Genomic DNA, 21,269 nt, shown 5'->3' with positions numbered 1-21,269 from the left:
ATTGCAAAGATTTAAAAAAATAAGAATTTGATCGTAACATGAATAGGGTCTTCTAGAGGCTGTTGTATGCATTAACAGGTTAAAGGTACAAAGATGAGTTCTAAATTGTATATGAGTAAAAATTTATTCAGAAAACATTTAAAACCTCAAAATTTGTTTTTTAAAATGACATTAAAAATAATCAAAAATTATGTCTTATGTCATCTATATAATGTTATGTAATAATTCAAAATATGTACACATGTATAATATACATTTTCATTATTTATTCCATAACACTTCTAATATTTAAAAACTTAATTTCCAAAACACTGACACTTCTAAGTACATACAAATATCATCTTACATTCAACTTAGATGTCGCTACATAACAGTAGGAAATAATATTTATCTATGTGTGTATGGTTGTATTTAAATCTACATAGATATTACATAATTATATTTATATTGATTTTTCTACTTATCACCGACACGTGCTTCTCACTTCCTTATATTCAAGATATTTTCTTACCTAAGCCGTAAATTTTTTTTTTTGTACAAAATTTATATAGTAAAAATAAAAAAAAGCAAACATAAAATAAAATAAATTATTGCAATAAATCTGGGGACCATTAAAGAGTATCGGAAAGGATAATGTCGAATACAAAAAGTAAATATTAAAATATCTACCTACCTAACTAGCTAGCATTATGTGTAAAATACTACAAGAAAAGAAAAAACAAGAAAAATTAAAATAGAAAAAAAAAAAATAAGTCCAAGAATTTCTAAAACATTGAACTCCCGAAGCAAAACAAAAAACAAACAATGTAACAAAAAACGTGCAAATATAAAAAAAGTAAAAGAAAAAATTACAGGGAAAAAAGATGAAAAACTAAGAGACATAAAGAAAAATCACCATAATTGGCGACGACTTACTGTTGTGAATCTTTCAACAGAATTTAATGAAAAAAAAAATAAAAAATAAAAATAAAATCGTAAGTCGTAACTTGTCACATTATAATAACTGTGTGTTTGTATGTATATATAGTCGAACCCCCCTAAAACGAACTTCCACAGGACGAAAACTTTCTTAACACGAATTTTTTTGTTGCACTTTACATCATTATTTTTTTTTTCTTATGCGTACACAATAACGTAAATTCTATCTAACATGAACTAATTTTGTTGTAAATTGATAATACGTAAGGAACAAAAATAAAACCCCACTTTAAAAAAACAAAAGTACTCTTTCCCAAAGAGAGTGCTACTTTACACGGTGGCTGATATTTCATTGGGTGTCAAATTTTATTTTTAAAAATAATCACAGAAATTTACATAATATTTACAAACGTCCATTACGATATTTACGATAAGATAAACTTAGACCAATAAATTGGATAAAAAGAATATCGAATAGACTAATTAAAATAATAATGTACATATATCCATCTATAAGTATGTAAATATTTATAAATTTTGGGATATAAAAGGAAGAGGAAAAAATTGAGTTAATATTGCGAAGGTTGTACTGTATACATCACGAACACATTGAATAGATAAGACATAATCCACATAATTCAAGCAAAGTATTGTAAAGCACTCTTTAAAGCCAAAAGAGAATATACGAATATTCCGTCATTTTTCATTTCAAGTTTTAATTTTCTTGTAGTTTTTCCTCATTTTACTTTTTTTTTTCTGTATTTTCTTCATATTCTTATATTTCTTCTGATTTTTTAGCTTTTCTTTTAACTTTTCTATTTTCATTTCAATTTGGTGATCTTTTCTTTTTTACGTAATTTTTCTTTTTTGCCCTTTGTTTACATTGAGAAAATATTCCTGATGTCGCGCATAAAAATCGTAAATAAAAAAAAGAAGATAAAACAAAAATAAAAAAAAATATCCCTGGAAAAATAAATCAGGAAAAATACTTTTTTTCCTGCACAGGTTTTTGTAATTAAGGAAATTTTTTAGTAATAACAAATAGATTATAGAGTTTAGAAATTACATGAGTACGCACAATTACGTACATACACACAAAGTATGTATTTCTAGTTTAAAAGATGAAAGGGTTCTCTTATTTTAGTTTAATTGAAGAAAAATCTGATATATTTTTCGAATTACCCTAAATATCATCATTTCCATTAATTGGAATCCATTGGTACATATAAAAAATATTTAAAATTCACCGACGAAAAAATTCAAAACTGAACGACAACACTTTTATGTATATAAAAGTATATAAAAAGATATTTATATTTTCAATAACAAAGAGTAAAATGACAGCTGAACTGACAACAAAAACAAAACATATCTATACATAGGTATGTAATCACTGTTTTTGTTGAAAATTCAACAAAAACAGTGAGTACAATAACAAAATCTCTAGGGAAATACCTATACATACATCAATTATACCCAAAAGCTTTAGTTTTCTATATCACAAATTTCATTTTTCTTTTAGAAACTACAAAATATATAAGCTTTTTTTTTTATTTATTGGACAATTTTCTCTCAAAATACCAATGCATATTATCTATTCCCTTATTAACAAATCGAAAAACTAATGAGTACTACTGGACGGTGAGATTTGCAGAAAACTACAATGCAATTTTTTATACCATATAAAAACATATAGTTGACTACAAAAATTTTTTGTTATTAAATATCAAAAATGACTCTTAATACAATGATAAAGATAAAAAAATGCATTTGTACAATGGGGCTAATCAAATTGTACAATGATGTTCTTAAATTCTATTCTTCGAACTGAAAATTGTAATTTTAAATATTGGAACACAGATGCAGCAAAAAGCGTATATGGACGAAGGCATTTAAAGAATCTACTTTGTAATAGAAGGCTTAGTTTAATATAAAATTTACAGAAAACTGGAGAAAAAAAAACAACATAACTTGTTTAAACGCTCCGTAGACCACAGTCCATTCTATATGATCTCAATACAGACAAAAAAAAACTCTACTAAATTTTTATTTTAATGTCTATCATTTCATTTTCAAATGAAAATTTCAGAAAGTACTTTTTCTGTTTTTAAATTTTCCATTTTTATTTATCTTATCCCCCTCAATTCTTTACTTTGGTTAAATTCAATTCAATTCCATTAAATACTTTCAATATGCAAAATCTATTCTGTAGTTATTGTAGAATCTGTTTATTTTACAAATTCTAATTTATTAAAAAAATTTAAACAGAAGTAGATGCACAATTGCAATTACAAATGGAAGCACGCACACTAAATTAATATTTTCTCCATGTTTGTTTTTTTTTTGTGGTAATTATTTTGCTTGTATTGTGGTTAGAATCCAAAATGTAGTATAAGAATTGCATTTTCTTCTCTCTTCTGTTAAATAAAATTGAAAATATAAAACAGAAAATATGAAGCAACAACAAAACTACATTTTAAAAAAATATTTTGTAGCAGTCATGACTCATGAGAAAATACATTCTGCAAACTAACACTTTTAGATCCGTTTAAGCAACCGTAAACATTAAAATAAACACAACTACAAAAATACTGTTTGTTGTCTCCGCTACTCTGTACAACTTCTTCTTTAAGATTGTAGTAGTTTAAAAAGAATTTCTTTGTGTTTGTAATTTATCGTATTTACATTTGGGCATGAGATTGAATACATGTCTGCATTTGGAAATAAATACATGTGTATGTCGTGTTAATAAAATATCATATATATGTACATATTTCGTTATTAAAATTGAAAAGAAATTTTGCCGGGTTTTATTATGTTTTAAAAGATTTTTGTTTTTGTTTTTAATGTTTTTAAAATATTCTTTTTCTTATTATTTCGCCTTTTAAATTTTATGCTCTACGTACGATGCATGACGAAAAGAAGACGAAAACTCTACTCTAAGCAAATGAAGACTACATAAAAACAATAATAAATAGAATATGTATGCATGTACATATGTGCATACTTATGTATATGCAAAGAAAATAACAAGAAAATTTAAAAGGGAAAATTGTGATGTAACTTTCGATTTTTCCTTAACTTTTTTTTTTCTTCCGCTTTTATGGTGTTTTATTTAGAGCGGTGGCATGTTAGTGCTAGTGCCCCTCTCTCGTTGCTGTTATAAAATTTTATTTCTCATATACATATTTTGTTTTTGTTTCTTTTTGCTGCTTTTGGTAAAAATGTGGTCCCTATGTTTTCTTCTTGTTTTTGTAATTCGTTTTATTTTCTTAACATACTCAGTTTTTTTTATTGTTTTGTTTTTTTTTTTTAAAGAAAGTTATGTTGTCTAAGTTTTTTGGAATATAATTTATGCTTTTCCGTTTTTAAAATTTTGGTTTATGTCAAAAAAATAATCAAGAATGAAGGAATCACAAAACTAAAAAAAATACAACATTAAAATTTGTAATAATAACAACAAAAATAATATCAAGAAGAAGACAAACAACAAAAATTAGAAAAAATCAAAGAGAAATAAATGTGGAACTGGTTTTATGATTATTCAGCACAAAAAAAATTAAGATGTCTTCTGATTTCTAAACAAAAATAAAGAAAGAAAAAAAACAACCTCTTTAAAAGAAAGAATACATACAAAAATTTTGTAAGGGTTTTGGTTAGATTAGATTGGATTAAAAGGAAGAAGACAGAACAATTTTCAAGTGCTTTTCAAAAGAGTAGAATAGAGACTAGTGGAGAGTGGAGAAAAGAAGAAAAACATTAAATAAAAATTATCGAAGTGAAAAAAAAAGAAATATAAAATAGAATAGTAGTGATGATGATTATCAGACATTATTATTTGCCTGCTCTTCTTAATATTATCTAAAGGGAATTTTACGATACATGAAGCACAATTATTTTGTTGTCATGTTCTTCAATAAAAAAAAAAAACAAAACCAAAAACAGAACAGAATAAGAAAATCATGATGAATATGCGGTGTGAATAAATTATTTATTTGTGTACATTATGTATAGGTATACTTAGGTATGTACGAGTATATAACATATGCGCATTGTACATACAACCATACTTATTTTAGAACACGTAAGTTTTTTAATAAACATTATACATATTATTATTTTATGCATGTTTCTCATATACTCATTTATATTGTACACTCATATTAGAGTAGTAGAGTATAGTAGAATATTATCAGGTACAAGTGTATATTATAAATTTTTTATTAGCTTGCAATAAGTAGATATAAAATTTAGTACTTGTATGATATTTAAAAAAAAATAAAAAAATATATGTATATAGGCACTTACTTAAATCCTTTATCATCATCGATTCCATTTACAATAACCCCATTTGGGGCATTCACTTGATCATCTTTCTTTAAACCATTTGAATCAAACGGAGAATTTGCTTTGTCTTTATCATCATGGCTCTATGAATTTAAAAAAAAAAAAACAAATATAGGAAATTAATATTTAAAAAATAACCGAAAATATAATAATATTCTTTATTTATATAATATGTATACAAAAAAAATTAAATATATGTACATACATTCATAAATTTAATTGTAATGCAGAAGAATAGAAGAAGGAATTCCGTAATTTTTTTATAAATAATTAAAATAATTTAAAATATAAAATTTAAAAATCTGAACAACTTAAACATTGAGTACCAATTTTACTAATTTTCGTAATTAGAATTTGAAAGGCGAATGTAATCAAATGAGTGAAATGGAAATAAATGGGTTAATCATGTAGTCAAGTGTTTATTAAAATTTAATTTCTTATAAAAATTTCCACGCGTTTCTTACAAAATAATTTTGAAAATTATTCCCAATAGTTCTTGTCAATGAATTTTAATTGAAATTTATCAAAATGAAATTAATTCTTTTACGGTATAGGTACGTTACTGTATATATGGTGCATTACTGTATGTGCAGTTTCTGTTCTATACAATTATGAATAAATACTCGTAACACTATTAAATTTAAAACAATTTTAATCAACCACTTAGTTTTTATATTAATAATTTGCATGTACTAAGATTAATTAAAATAGAAAATTAATGAAAATTGTTTAAAAAACTTAATCAATAAAATATTTATATTAAACCTATAAAATTTATTGTAGATTTTATTTATTTCAAATTTAATATCGTATTTATTTTACCTTATCACCATCATCGAATTTTAAAGCACGAAGTCTTGGCTCAAGACTTGACAATGGACTCTCTTTATTTGTTGGTGAACCACCCAATACATATTCGACCATTTTAACACCTAAGCCGCTTGTTGAATCTCTGGGGCTGTAAAGAATCAAACAAAAATTAAATTAATTAATAAATGACTAAAAATTTTAATTAATATTAAGATTAAATTTTAATTATTCTAAATAATTATTATTATAATTAATTGAAATTTTTCAACATTTTTGAATATATACATACATCTATAACAATAATTTACCTTAAAATACCAGCACTACCACTTTGATTATCTGGTGGCTGTGGAAATGTTCTTGGACGTGGTGGTGCTAATATATTTTCTCCTTGATTCGACCATGTTGAATCTTTCCAATGATCAGCAACACCAGGTATATGCAATGGATTTAATGGACCACCAGGACCACTAACACTTGGTCCTTTAACATCAGATTTTTCCCATAATTTTTTGGCAGTCGATGCAGTTATCTAGAAAAATAAAAAGAAAAAAAAATTTAATAAAGTTTATTGAAAATTTTTTAAAAAATTTTATGTATTTTTCAACAAATTTGAGAGTGAATAATTTTCAAAAGGATTTTGAATTTAAGAAAGAAAAAAATTTCTTTTACTTTATATTTATTGAATAAAAGAGTAGTAGGCAAGAATAATTTTATTTTTCTCTTAATAAACTATATTAAAGCCCAAAAAAGAAAAGGGAGAACAAAAAACAAATCAACCGTAATCAATTAAAAAAAATTTTTTTTTTGAAAAAATTCCAATTTTAAATTTTTCTGTAATAATTTTAAAATAAAAGTTCACAATCAGCACACAATGACAAAGAAAAGAGAGAGAGAAAAAGAATTATTGCTCTGTTTGTTGCAGAAAGGTAAAGAGAAAATACCCCAAGTACTTATTATAATATATGAAAAATTATTGAAATAATGAAAATATGAACGGAATTTTGCAAAAAATAAAGAATAATTCTTTCTCCCTGTAAAGAAGTATAAAAAGTTCAAAGAATTTTACATTTAATTTAATAGAATCAAATAAATTAACTACTTTATTATCATAAATTTGAAAAAATTTGAAATTCAATTGAATGTTAAATTTTTTTGTAATTACAATTTCAATTACTCTTATTTTATCATAGAAAGTAATCGTCTAAATTGTTGAGATTTTTTTAAGGAAAAAACTTCGTTTCGAAAATATGGAGATAAAATTATTGTTAAATCAAATGAGTTTAATTGTTATTAAAATGTTACTAGTAATTTAAAAAAAAATTTATGTTTTTACAAATACTACAAATTCGTTCAAAAGATTTTAAGAGCAGAAGAACTCTAGTTCTTTTAAAAAGACTCTAGTTTACGTTAGGTTCACTTAAATCATTTATTAATCTATAACTTTGTGATTAAAGTAAAAATTAAATAAAATATAAGCCCCACTCGAGAAAATTATTTTTCATAACATATTCAGGGTTTAGACCCAAACAAAAACTAAACTGGCAATGATTAATTTTCAATACGATTATTCTAAAACAGAGCTCTATCGCTCCAACTACCTTTCTACATTTGAGTAGTCAATTGATCATAAAAATTTTCAAAGCTTCAATTGCAGTAAGAAACAAAATACTACGAAAATATTAAGTTAATTTAATTAATAATAGACCTATTGCAAGGAAATGAAAGAACCGCAGCCATAGTTTAACTCAATATAAATTGTTATTTAACTTAAACTTTGTATGGAAGGTAAACCGGAAAATTTTACAATTTCATGTGTAACATTTAAAAATATCAAAATTATTAGACATACTAATGTACTGAATGGTAATTAAAAATATAGTTTTCAATTCGGGCAACCTAAATACCAGCTTTAACCATATCGTTAGGTTGTACCGTAAATTGTATATTTTATCCGATCCGAACCAGATTAATTAATTTAGAAAAGTATATTCGAAATAAGTAAGTAAATAATAACAATGTACATAAATATATGTATATATACGCCATTATAGAACTAAGATTATATAAGGATATTAAAATTTCAATCAAATAAAAACAGACGTTCGAACAAAACAGGTACAAAAATAGAATGAAGAAAAAGCACAAATAGAATTTTATTTTCCTTCCTTTTTTCTTTTCTTTTTTGTGCAGTTCTCTTTTTTTAGCGAGTGCAATTTTAATTAATCTCAGACACCACAAACATTCATAGTAGCATCAGGTTGACAACAGGAAAACTGCTGACGAACAAAAATTCTTTGATTTCCTTTTCATCCGCTTTATTTTTAATTTTTTTTTTGTTTTGTTTTTTCTTTATTTTTGTCATGTTGGTTATTCTTAGACATTATAATATAGTTTCTTTCTTTTTTTGCATTGCAATATTTTTCCCTACAGGTCTCCTTGCATTTTAATTACTACAAAATCATTAAAAAAAGGGGGGAGTGGGAACAAAAACAAATGTGGAAATCTTGATAAATTAAATTTAATAAAAAAAAAAATTTACTGTTCAAGCAGAGTTAAGCGTTTTAACATTAAACCAAATTGTTATTTTTAAATATACTTTTATGTAGTTTTTGGTTTGGAACACAAATTGTATTATAGTAATTAAAAATAGCAAACCCAGTATTGCCGCAAAACATGATTCTCTTCAATTTAACAATTTAGAATTCAATCAAAGTGTCTATTTTGTTGCGATTGTATCAAATCAAATTCAAGTATGTATTTTTTAATAATTTTTACTTATAGCGATAACTTATGTTTTTCAAGTACTTAAACCTTGAATGTCTCCTGAAAATAACTTAGTTACGAGTATTAGATCAGATACAATAAAACACAGAGGCGAAATCTGAAAACTGCAAAGAATTTGGTTTTGTTAAACTAAAATCGAAAATTTAAAAGATTTTCTGACCCTGAAAAGCATTTTCACACTCTGTAATTTGATAAATCAAAAGAATAATGAAATATTCTTTTGAATTTTTAAATATTTTCCTGCACTCAAAATAAAAGAACAAATTCCGGCACAGATAAGTTGAAACTGTTCCGGAATTTTTCCTTTCAGCAATCACAGATTTTCATCTCATAAGAAGTCCAACTTTGCCAGGTTACTGTACTTTCAGAACCAATTATGTTTTTGTAAAGTTTTATAATTTTATGGGTTCGTTTTATTTCAAAAATGAATCAGTTTATTTTATCTGAAAAGGAAACTGCATGAAAAATCTGTTTAACCGAAAGTAAGGCAGGTATGTATGTATGTATAGCATTTTCATATTTCAATATGAAAAACTAATTTCCATTCAATATGATTTCATGTGACAACAATAATCCCCTTCCGTCCCTCTCCCGTTATATTTAAAATTCTCAATATGTTTCGTAAAAAAATTTCCATTATATTTTTAGAAATCGAATGGAAACAAATAACTTATATAACTATAATTAAAGTTATATAAAAACTAAATTTTTATAATTAAATTTTTGAATTTCAAAACTCATCACAAAAAAATGGAAATTCATAACTTTAAAAATTTTTTATCGAATTTCAAATTTTTCATTCAATTCTTTTATATTTTATGTGCTATCGCAATGAAAAAAACTAAAACAGATCGACTCCATAGTTAATAACGTAATCAACTATTAAAAAATGCAATCATTCATCATCATCACCCTTGACGAGTTTTTTGTATTTGAATTTAAAAGGAAATTTTAGAAATATTATTCGAGAAGACATACATACACCGTACATATACATTTGTACATAAATGATATTTCTAATAGAATTTATTAAATTTCGATTTATAAACATAAGCTTATTTTCATACTTACATACATGTATGGTATGCATACAATATATGGGCATGTAAATATCGTCTACGTTTGCATTGCAAATTTTCTTGTTTTTCCATTTATTCTATTTGTCGTTTCATTTTTTTTGTTAAACACTAGCTGTCTGATTTTAAAGCTACTCTACTATATACTTAGGTTCAAATCTGATCCAAACATTTATATTATATGTGTAAAAAGTAAAATTATATGAACGCGTATATGGCAACAATACGCATCCATATATACATATACATATAGAATATGTATAAGGACAGAGATACTTAAATAGAACTGTCTACCAAATGGAAATGTAAAAGTTGAACCATAACAGAAAGCATAAGAAAAAAGAGAAACAAACTAAAAAATTCTCGAAATATCTGCTTTTGCCTCTTATATTGCTAGACACAGAAAAAGCAAAAAAATAGTCGTTTCTTTGTCAAAATATAACTATTATTTATGAATATATATACATGTATATGTATGTATACAAGTACATATGAAAATACACAAATAACATATTGGAGACAAAAAAAAAAATTGCAAACACTTTAACACTCAGCAATAATTTTTTATTTTCTTTGTTTTTTTTTTTAAAAAGGATGTGATTTTAGATACCAGTAAAATGTTATAAAAGTAATATATTATATAATTTTAATTTAAGGGATACCAATTGATCAGAAGAAGGAAGTGAAAAGCAATCTTTATGATTTATGTGAAATACAAGTTTTAAATTAGTCTTTAATGATTTGTGTATTAAAAATTTGAGTGCCTAATATGGGCAATATGCCCAAAAGACGCATTTCCCTTAAACCAATTGGATATTATTCTTATACCATATAATACTCAAATATTTTCAAGTTGATATAAGACATAAGTTTACAAGACTTTAAGGCTAATAGTCTGTTTTAGTCAAATAATAGCTAAAGACATCATTTTATTAAAAATTGTAAAAATCAATTTTCACAACATGGTCAGAAAATTTACAGTATTTAAAATTATTAAAAAATTATAGTTTTGAAAACATTAAAATTTAACGAGTTATTGAAATTTTAAATTAATGAAATATGTTCAAACACTCAGAATGTTCGTTAAACCCTCAATATGTTCGATGAACTCTCAATATGTTCGATGAACCCTCAATATGTTCGGCAAACCCTCAATATGTTCGATAAATGCTACAGACAAAAAAACAAATGCTACAGAATAGATCAAAATTCATAGCGACCAAATTCGAAATTATTCAAAATAAGATTTATACTTCGTTTTGCATTAAAAACAATGAATGCTGACAACCCTAAACATATTAGACATTTTTTTTTGTTTTTGTTCTATATAACAAGCAAATATGTGTAATGTATAATACGTACATATACATATATATTTACAAAATTTGTCTAAAAGATTTTAGATATTGTACTCGTATAACGCAAAAAATTGTGAATGGTTTAATGATTGTAATCAAAAATCAAATTAAAGAAGAAATTCTCTATATATTCTATTCAAATTTAAAATATTCTTGTTATACAACATTACATTTTTTAAAGAATATTACAAAAAATTATGTTAAGTGGCCTATATGGACTAATGACTATCATTATAATAAATAATTTGTAAGCATATTTTTCCTACTGGATCTGCTAAAAAAAAAAAACGAAAGAAAAAATGTGTAATTGCAAAACATTTAAATTAAATTTTAAATTTATAAGTAAGATAAAAGATTTCTAAACATTTTCCATTTAGAAGACCTAGAAATTTTAACATTTGAAAAATAATACAAGAATTATGGAATTGGAAGCCTTATTATCCATTTCCTTCTTTTACTCATCCAGTAACTAAAAATTTAATTTATTTACATAGATTTATTTATGACAAGAATCTATAATATAAAAGTAAAATTGCGAAGGTGCATTCGAGTAGTCCGAGTTCTTTGCTGATGTTCAAGATTTTCAGTTACTATAAATATGTAGATTAAGTTACCTGAGAGCCTTACAAATTTCAGTTATTGCTTTTATTATTCAATATTTCATTGTTAATTTTAGAATTTTATTTTTTATTCAATCAACATGAACTCTTATTTTTGAACTGATGGAATTTTTTTGAACTAGTTTAAATATTTTCGGTATAAATTTTATTACACCACATTGAAAATTGAACAAAGCTTACGTTTATTGTTTTACTCAATTAATTCGCAGATTTTTATGATTTTTTGTTATAGATTTATTCTAAGACTAAAAATAAAATTATTTAATTATCAAATTTTAAATAAAATAAACAAAAATGAATAATTAAGACTAATTAAAACTTTAGAAAAATTGCACATGTCAGCTTTTTATTTTATTTGTTATCAAATCAATTAGAATGCTTCAATTTTTTTTATATTAATTTTAATTATACAAATAAACAAATTACAAAACTTGACTTGATAAAATTTTATATAAAAATGATGAAAACCACAAATTTTTTTAGTCATAACAATTTAACAAGATTAAAAGTTAAAAATAAATTTAAAAATTGAAGAGGTTGCAGAATTTTATAGCATAACAATTTTATTTGATTTTTTTGTTGATGATAAAAAATTTATGTTTTGTGATGAAAGTAAAGAAATTGTATATAAATTTTATACATTGTATATTTTGTAAATTTTAAATTGTACAGGTGAGGTAACAAAGCGCGGCAACTAGCATATAAAGATCTATTTCCCCCCCCCCCCCCCCCCCCCCCATACTTGCTGTGGGACGTGCACCTACAATACTTCCTCGAGAACAACCTCCCAGAAGGTGTACTGGGATTGATACTAGAAGGTCTCCTCATCCTTCTCGCAAAATCTGCAAAAAAAAAACTGCATTTTTTTTCTTACAGAATTTTTTTGTACATTTTTTTGATTGGCTATGTTTTTATACTATTTCAAATAACCTAAGAATAATTTTAAATGAGTTTCAAATAGTTAATTTGGAATACCTTGTACAAATGAAATGTTTATTTTAGAATTTTGTGAAAATTTGTTAAAATCCCTGTAAACTCGAAAACCCTTGAGATTTAACACCTTGTCTGGAACAAAAGTTACCCACTTTCGACCCTTTAATCAATTGTATTCCTTTTCGAATCACCCTGTATATATGCACATATAAAAACATACAAATAATACAATCGCAAATTTCAAAATATTTTTATATATTCCGATTCCCATGTGTAAAAAAATTAAATTCGTGTTGAGTAAAAACACATAAGAACTCCTTAAAGTATGCAATCATATTCAATTTTATTATATACAGCATAAAACAAAATGATTAATAAAAAGCTTCAATTAAAAAATTTTATTTGATTTTGAATAGCGAAGGACATTTCCAAGTTTCCACAATAATAGCAGAACAAAAAAAAAACAAAAAACAAAAAGAAAACCAAAAATATCAAAGCAAATAATACAAAAACAGATTTTTTGATTTTGTCATTATAGGAAAAAAAAATTTTTGAAAAGAAAAACAAAACCCCATATAACAATAAAAATAATTGTAACAATTGGAAGTGAAGTTTAAACATTACAATTGTAAAATATCTGAATTTGAAAGGAAAGAAGAACAAACGAAAGAAAAAAAAATTATTATGAATATTAGCAAAAGAAAAACATTTTGAATGAGTACTTTTCCTCCTATTTAAACAAAAAACGAAAAAAATACAAAAAAGGAAAAAATTATAGAAAAACTGAAGAATTTCTATTGAAAAAGAATCCTTAAAGTATCATATTTTTTTTTTAATAGAACAAAAAAAATATAGCCTATATAAACTTACATATAAGCACATACACAAACGTAAAACAAATCAAACAATAAAATTCTGAAAACATAAAATAAAAGAAAAAAAAATAAATAATTTGCTTTTTTTTCTGGAAAAAATACAATTGAAACAATGCATGGCCCCAATACCCCGACGAATACACCGAAGAGAAAGAAAAAAAAATAATAAAAAAATTATAACAATAAAATTTTATCCTTGTGTATCCTTGTTAATCTTTTGCGTATTTAATTTTTTATTTTGCCTTTTTTTCATGATTTTAATCAGGTTAACTATAGATACTAAAAAGTAAAAATTGCTGAGTCACCTCTCCAAAACAGTGGGTGTTGTCCCTCAAATATATGCTAATATAATAGTTCAAAAAAAAAAAAAACTACAGTGATAAAAAAATCAAGGCTTTTTATAATAAAATTATTAACGTTTTTACATGATAATTTATTAAAATATAAAATCTGATATTTAAATAATATGATTAAAAAGTGAGTTACTATATACTTATATTGTGATTATATTAATATTAAAAGGACACTGAAATTAAATGATACTCATATAATTGAATTAAGGGTACACATTATTCTACTCATTTTAAAATCCTTAAAATAGTTTTTTAATTATTTGATTGCAAAATTAATGAATTTATATAACAATATTCTGCCTTAAATATATATTTGGGCTGGCAAGGAATTATCGTGAATTAAAATAAAGATATTAGTGTTTTGTACAACAATAAATGTATTTATGTTTGTATTGAGGGCATATCACAGCTTCTGTTGGATTTACGGTATAAAGACCATTTTATTTTATTCACTTAAAAATTATAACAATTTAATTTATTTATGTCCTTTATGATTATTTAAGAATTACCAAGTTCAATTTGCATAATTTTATTTTAATTTACTAGAACATCTGTTAATGTTAAATTTTAAATCTTCAATTTAGCTGCACTGTGATTATTTTCATAATAGAAAAAAAATATGTTTAGAATTTCAAATTATTTATACATATTACAAAGAGAGAAAAATTAATTTTACATTTAATTCATTTTTCGAAATTAAAGTAAATTGTATATGTGTGAGTGAATTTAAATATACAACATGATTTAAATATACAAAATTAAGCCAAGTTTAAGAGCGAACGTTAATATTTAAAAAAGTATTTGAAAGTGTTTTTAATAATTTAAAAATTAAGTCAGGGATGAAGAACTTTTTGCAAGATCAATCTCAACAATATATACACATATTATCTAATTTAAGCTATGTGGTTTAATATTGTCATATAATTTACCACACTCTATCTTATACAACATAACTACAAATATTTTTTTAAATTAAAAATTTATTTTACATTAGAAAAACTTTAAACGAAACAAACACTCTCTTTTTCTGTCTCTCTTTATTGTTTACATGATGCGTGCAGTGCCATAATAGTATTATTAATTTATCATATAAAACTTGATTTATCATATAAATACTTGATAACAGTATTTATAAGTATACGATTACTTCTATGCAGCTTTCAATATAAATTGATCTCTTAAAAAAATTACTTTAAATTCTCTTAACAAAAATCTTGAACTGTACACTATTTATGGTAATTTTTGTAAATTTCTTAATATTCATAATCTTTTTCATATTAGTACTCATAACGGAATTCTTTCACCAAATTTTATTAATTAACTGTATTACTTAAAAGCTTAACCTCACATTTTATTGAAACTAAAAAAAAGACTTAAAAATTCAATAAAGAATTTCCAAAATTTTTATGATAAACTTAAGAGAAACTGAAAAAAATTAATTAAAAGGTCCTGAAATCTATGAATGAGAAAACCTTTTAGAATTTTTTTCTTAGAAAAAACGATTTCAATATCAAATCCTCAAATTTGGACATTTGAGGATTTGATATTGAATTAATAAAAATTTTACAAAAAATATCCTTGAAATCTACCAATATACCTACTTATTAATGAAAACACACACATAAATAATAAACCAAAAAAAAAGCAAAAAATAAAACACATAATTGATCGATTTTTTCACGGTTTTAAAGACACGCAAAAGAGAAAGAAAAACAATAATAAAAAAAAAGAGGATGGGAGAGGAAAAATACTTTTTTTTTCTTTTATTTAAAATTAAAAAGTTTTTGATTTTTCAATGTCGATGTTAGAATATGAAAAGAAACAATTGAGAGCTTTAAAATTGAACGTCTTAAAATGTTAATAATTTATTGATTTCGTATAACAGTAAATAAAATTTAAAGTTTTTTAAAAGTTAAACGTAATTTCATCCTTAATTAGGTTGAAATTTGTATGATTGATCATAATATAATTTATGGGTAAAAATTGAAGTTCCGGATGAATAGAAAAGAACGTCAATTGAATGACAATTCAAAATGTATTTTTCCAGTAATTTTTTTTTTTAATCTTTATCACATAAAAATTAAGGGTTTTTAACATAACAATTACGGTAGGTTTGTTACCTCCTTAGTAAACCCAATAACGCAAGAAACTGGCTCATGGTTATCTATGATATCTCATACTACTCCCAGGAAGGAAATAGAACAGAAAAAAACATAGTCTGTATAATTAAACAAATTGTAAAGTTAACAAACTCTCATTAAAATTTTTAATAAAAAAGTTTACTGAAAGTTTTTAACTATAAAAATGCAATTTACAAAACTAACACTGTCATAACATTATCGTCTGTGTTATTATAACACAACACACTCAAAAGTGATTAAAAATTTATATTATATGCAATCCTTTCCTATCATATACAATATTAAATTTTCTATACATAAGAATGATAAATTATATGTTATTAATTTGCTATTGCAATGCAAATGCTTTGTCATTCATAAATATTTTATAAATCATTTAATAAGGATTATGTACACATAGCATAAAGCATACATGTATGTATGATATATGTATAACATATTTGTATTAAAATTTTAAAAATGCACTGTTTACATGAAAATAAAGGTAAAAATTCAATAGAATATTTTCCATTTTAGCATTTTAGGAAATTTTAGAATAGTAAATTTTCCATTTTAAATATTTAATATAATTATTTATAAATATTATAAAATTTTTAAATTACTTTATATAAATTATAATTAGTCATTATATAAGTACAATTATTTTAAAAGTATTCACTTATCAGAAATATTGCATTTTTTAATCCATGTTATATGACGGGTCATTTATTTAGATTTAAGTGACCTAAGGTTTATTTCAGAAAACAGTTTTATTTTTTAAAAGTGAAAAATGTGTGATTGTAATTCGTAAATGCTCCAATACTTATATTTGCAACAAAAATGGATTTAGATCAAAATAAACGATCCCCACGTGTTCATTTCAGAATTGTTTATAGACATACATAATCACAAGGAAATAAGGAAAGGCCAGAACGATAAAAAATTGAAAATTAGAGTGTTCTTCTTAATAACTTTCGAGTTTCAATGTAACGTTTCAGTTGAAATATTCGATATACTAACGAATACATACACATTTACTTATTTAAAAAAAAAATACTACATTTGGGTAGCTGATATGTGAATCGCGAAATTACATTAACAAATTGGATTCTAAAACTTGCAATAACTATTAATTTTATACAACATCAATTAAATATATTTAAATTTTTAGAGAAATTTCAAGAAATCAATGCACTATGACATTTTTTTTAAATTTGATACCCACCCAATATTATCTTTTAATATTTGATAACTAAAATTAAATTAAAATTTAAAATTAAATACTAAATTCAATTTTTTAATTATTATTGTATTGCCTCATTATTATAAATTTTTATTTTTTCAATAATAAGCAGATTTCATACAAACATTCAAGCACATACTATATGTACAGAAGTCTCTATGTCTACAGACAAAAACAGTTTGAAAAATAGAAGGATTTTCATTAGAAATAATTATAAAAAATACTTTAGTAGAAGTTTAAATTTCATTTTAAATCAAATTAAAAATAATTACCGTCTGATGAATTGAAAACGCACTCATGCCTTATTTCAATTACATTCGTTTTAACACTTTTAAATAATATTACAATTGCTAACCATTTTAGAAGAAGAACAAAATGTTTTAAAATCTTTCAAAATTACAAAAAAAAAAATTTCATTTAACTTCCTATATGATTTTTGTTTTATGTACAGAGTGTGTTCATATTATGAAAAAAATTTAGAGAATTTAATTTGCACTTTCAATTTAAGTACTTCAAGAAGTTAATAATTTTCTGGCTGTAAAAATCCAAATATTTTAAATGGAAATTTTTTAAAATAAATAAATTCTGTATAAAATTGGGAATTAGATTTAGAATAAACAAAAAACTTGCCTCCAAAAAATTTTCTTTTAGCACATTATTCAAATTGCTGTTATTTAACTTTAAATTAAATTTTTATTATCCCCTTTCAAATTTTCCAACTTTCCTTTTATATTGCCACCAAATATTTTCTAAAAATTAATGGTGACTGGCAGTCTATAAATTTATTAAATTTATATTCTTGTAACAAAACGTAAATTTGTATTAAATTCTATTTACTTATTTTAGAATCAATAAATTTATTTATTCTAAAATTCAAATTAATTTTCAATACACACATTCACACATTATCTTAAAATATCTTTTTTCACATTAATTTTACAGGAACACTGAGTACCTACACAACATACATAAAATTATAATTTAAATCAATTTTACGAAAAAAAAAAAAAATCATAATGGAAAGAAATGACAACTAAATCATGAATTACCTACACTTTCTCTGTTAATAAAGAAAATAAAAAAAAAATAGAAAAAAAAACACATATCCTGTCTATCCCAATTGCCATCGAACTGCTGTTTTACGTCATACCATACCACTTCTACGATTTTATTATTCTACTAGACATTATTGTTATTCTTTTTTCTCTCTCTTTTATTATTATTATTTTTTCACGCTTCAATGGAAATTTATTAACCTCTCCCAGAAAACAAAAGGGAAAATAGAATAATTTAACAAGGAAAAAAAAATGTATATATACATACATTATTCATATATATATATATATATATATGTAAACGAACACCGCATGGATGTACACACACATGTTTACAAACATTGTTTTCTACCAACATTTATTACAATCAATATATGGTACACACAAGGCAACGTTAACTATTATTATAAAATGGTATACAGTTGCGGAGTACTACAGAGTAAATGTTGTATTCCGTTTAATTTTTTCTATGATGCCATTTACAATATTTTTACCGTCACTTTATAGTATACAAAAGTATGTAAATATATATATATACAAGAGTATAACAAAAGCAAGGTTGATGATGACGATGAATATACAATGATAATGATGGCAATATTTTGAAAGTAAAATTGGAATGAAAGAAAAAAAAATTATTTCAAAAAACGATGTTGGGGTTGATTTGGAAATTATAAACGTACGCGTTGCGTTCATACATAAAATATTATAAAATATTCGAAATCCCCAACAAAAAATAATTTTTTTAAGACAATAAAAACTAAGGAAATTTTTTTTTGGTTGCATCTTAAAAAAAAAAGTATTTTTTTTTTTCAAAAAACACAAGTCAAACATATCAAAAAACAAAAAAAAAATTTGTTACACGCACTGTTATGGTTGATAAAACATTTCAAATAAATAAGAATCTAGTTACTTAACTTAAATACTGAGCAATAATTTTTTTCTTACTCTTTTTGATTGTAAGGAAAAATTTTGTAAAATGGGTGCGTTACATTCAATTTATGACATTCAGAGTCTTTGAATCTACAAAAATTTTTTAAATTAACATAAAAATATTTGATTTGACAGTAAAATTTTTTAATTTAACAGTAAAATTTTTAATTTAACAGTAAAATTTTAAATTTAACTACAAAATATTTAATTCAATACATTTATAAACAATTTATTGCAAAATATGTAATTTCCTAAAAGAGTAGAAAAAATTGTTATAATGTACAATTCACTATACTTCCATCTCATTCCAACAATTTTTATGGCAAATAACATAGTTTATGTCTTATTGTATACTAAAGCATTGAGCTCAAAATAACTTATAACAAAATTCTGATTAAATAATGACACAAATTCAATTAAAGGTAAAAAATTCATTCAATTCACAGAATATTATACAAACAAAAATGTTGCGCAAAAAAATTATTTATTTCACTATTTAATAAAGTGTCTGTGTAAATTGAATAATGATAAAAAAATATCCTTTTGAAACAAAAAATGAAATAGGAAACTATAATTGCTTTGGTTAAAAATAGAAAGATTTAAGTATAAAATATAAAAATAGACTAACTAAAAATTAGAAAATTTTAAAATTTTTGAAAATTATTTAGCGTTGTCTGTCTGTAGTCATCGAAAGCAGACCTTGTGCAAATATACTTTTGTGTTTCTCATTTTATTTTGATTTTGCAGATTTTCCTTTATTATGAATTTTTAAATTTGCAAATTTAAATTAAATACACAGACTCCATTTTTCTGAATATTTTTAATAATTCATTTGGGCTTTTTTTAGAATACAACTGAAAAATTACTGAATTTAACTTTGCTTTTAGGTGACCATACAGGACATTCTATTGATAAATATATAATTTAACCCGCCCTATTGTCAGTCTTAAAATTATGGAAAACAGACCTGCTATTTTCCAGTTAATAAAGGAATTTAAAAGAAAAAAAATTTTTTTTAACTAAACTTTGTTCCTGTATAACATTTAATATGGGGAAGGAAGGGTTAGAAAGTAATTTCGAAATTAGGTAATTGTCGGAATTTGAATTTAAAAATTATTATAAATATTATACAAAAATATTTTTTTTTATAAATGAAATTTTGTAATTAATTACTGTGACATATTATGAAGTATTACAGTATTCTAGGATCAATAAAAACAAATCCTAAAATTTACACAAGCATATTAAAAGTAAAATTTTTACATATATAACAAAAATGAATTCAAAAAATTAAAATGAATAAAGCGAAATAGCAAGGATAACCTCCCGATATTTTAATAGAAAACAAAAAAAATCTTATATAAATTTCACATATAATAGTTTGACTGAATTCATATTCAATAATCTGAGGTTGATATTTGAACAAATAACAATAAAATAGTAAAATAAGGTGTGTTCTGTACGAAATCAAATTAAATATTTTTATTAAACAAAAAAATTTTTTTTTTTTTACAAAATTCTCCCAGAATTAAACAGTATGTACAAATCAAATATTTAATAAATTTTATTATACCATATTGTATATAATAAAATTATACTGTCTATAAATAAAATTGTCAAATACATTTAAATATCTAAATTATACAATTTGTCATAAAAACTATATATGCTTACATATTCATACATATATACATATTATATTATAAATGCATACACATTATATTATACGAGTACACATATTATTATATAACAAAAAATTTTTCTATATAACACGGCTATGCAAAATTATAACAAATAAACAGTAGAAAAAAAAACAGCAAAAAAAAATTTCTACCGGAACT

General features: G+C 23.6%; 1 protein-coding gene across 3 annotated transcripts in view; it reads right to left on the bottom strand.

Moving 5' to 3' along the window:
• The window catches only part of LOC129613049 (maternal protein pumilio-like), a 211,819-nt gene that overhangs the window by 99,830 nt on the left and 90,720 nt on the right, over positions 1-21,269 (bottom strand). For all 3 annotated transcript variants that reach the window (XM_055526946.1, XM_055526947.1, XM_055526948.1), the window contains exons 5-7: positions 6,384-6,607; positions 6,088-6,223; positions 5,227-5,348 (exon numbers count right to left, since the gene is read on the bottom strand). In XM_055526946.1, coding sequence (XP_055382921.1) covers positions 5,227-5,348; positions 6,088-6,223; positions 6,384-6,607 — 482 coding nt within the window. The remainder of the gene's footprint in view (positions 1-5,226; positions 5,349-6,087; positions 6,224-6,383; positions 6,608-21,269) is intronic.

This window comes from Condylostylus longicornis, unplaced genomic scaffold (assembly GCF_029603195.1).
Source record: "Condylostylus longicornis isolate FDR11 unplaced genomic scaffold, ASM2960319v2 ptg000080l, whole genome shotgun sequence".
NCBI lineage: Eukaryota > Metazoa > Arthropoda > Insecta > Diptera > Dolichopodidae > Condylostylus > Condylostylus longicornis.
Note: the sequence above shows the minus strand (reverse complement) of the source record. Positions and strands in the feature narration are given on the sequence as shown.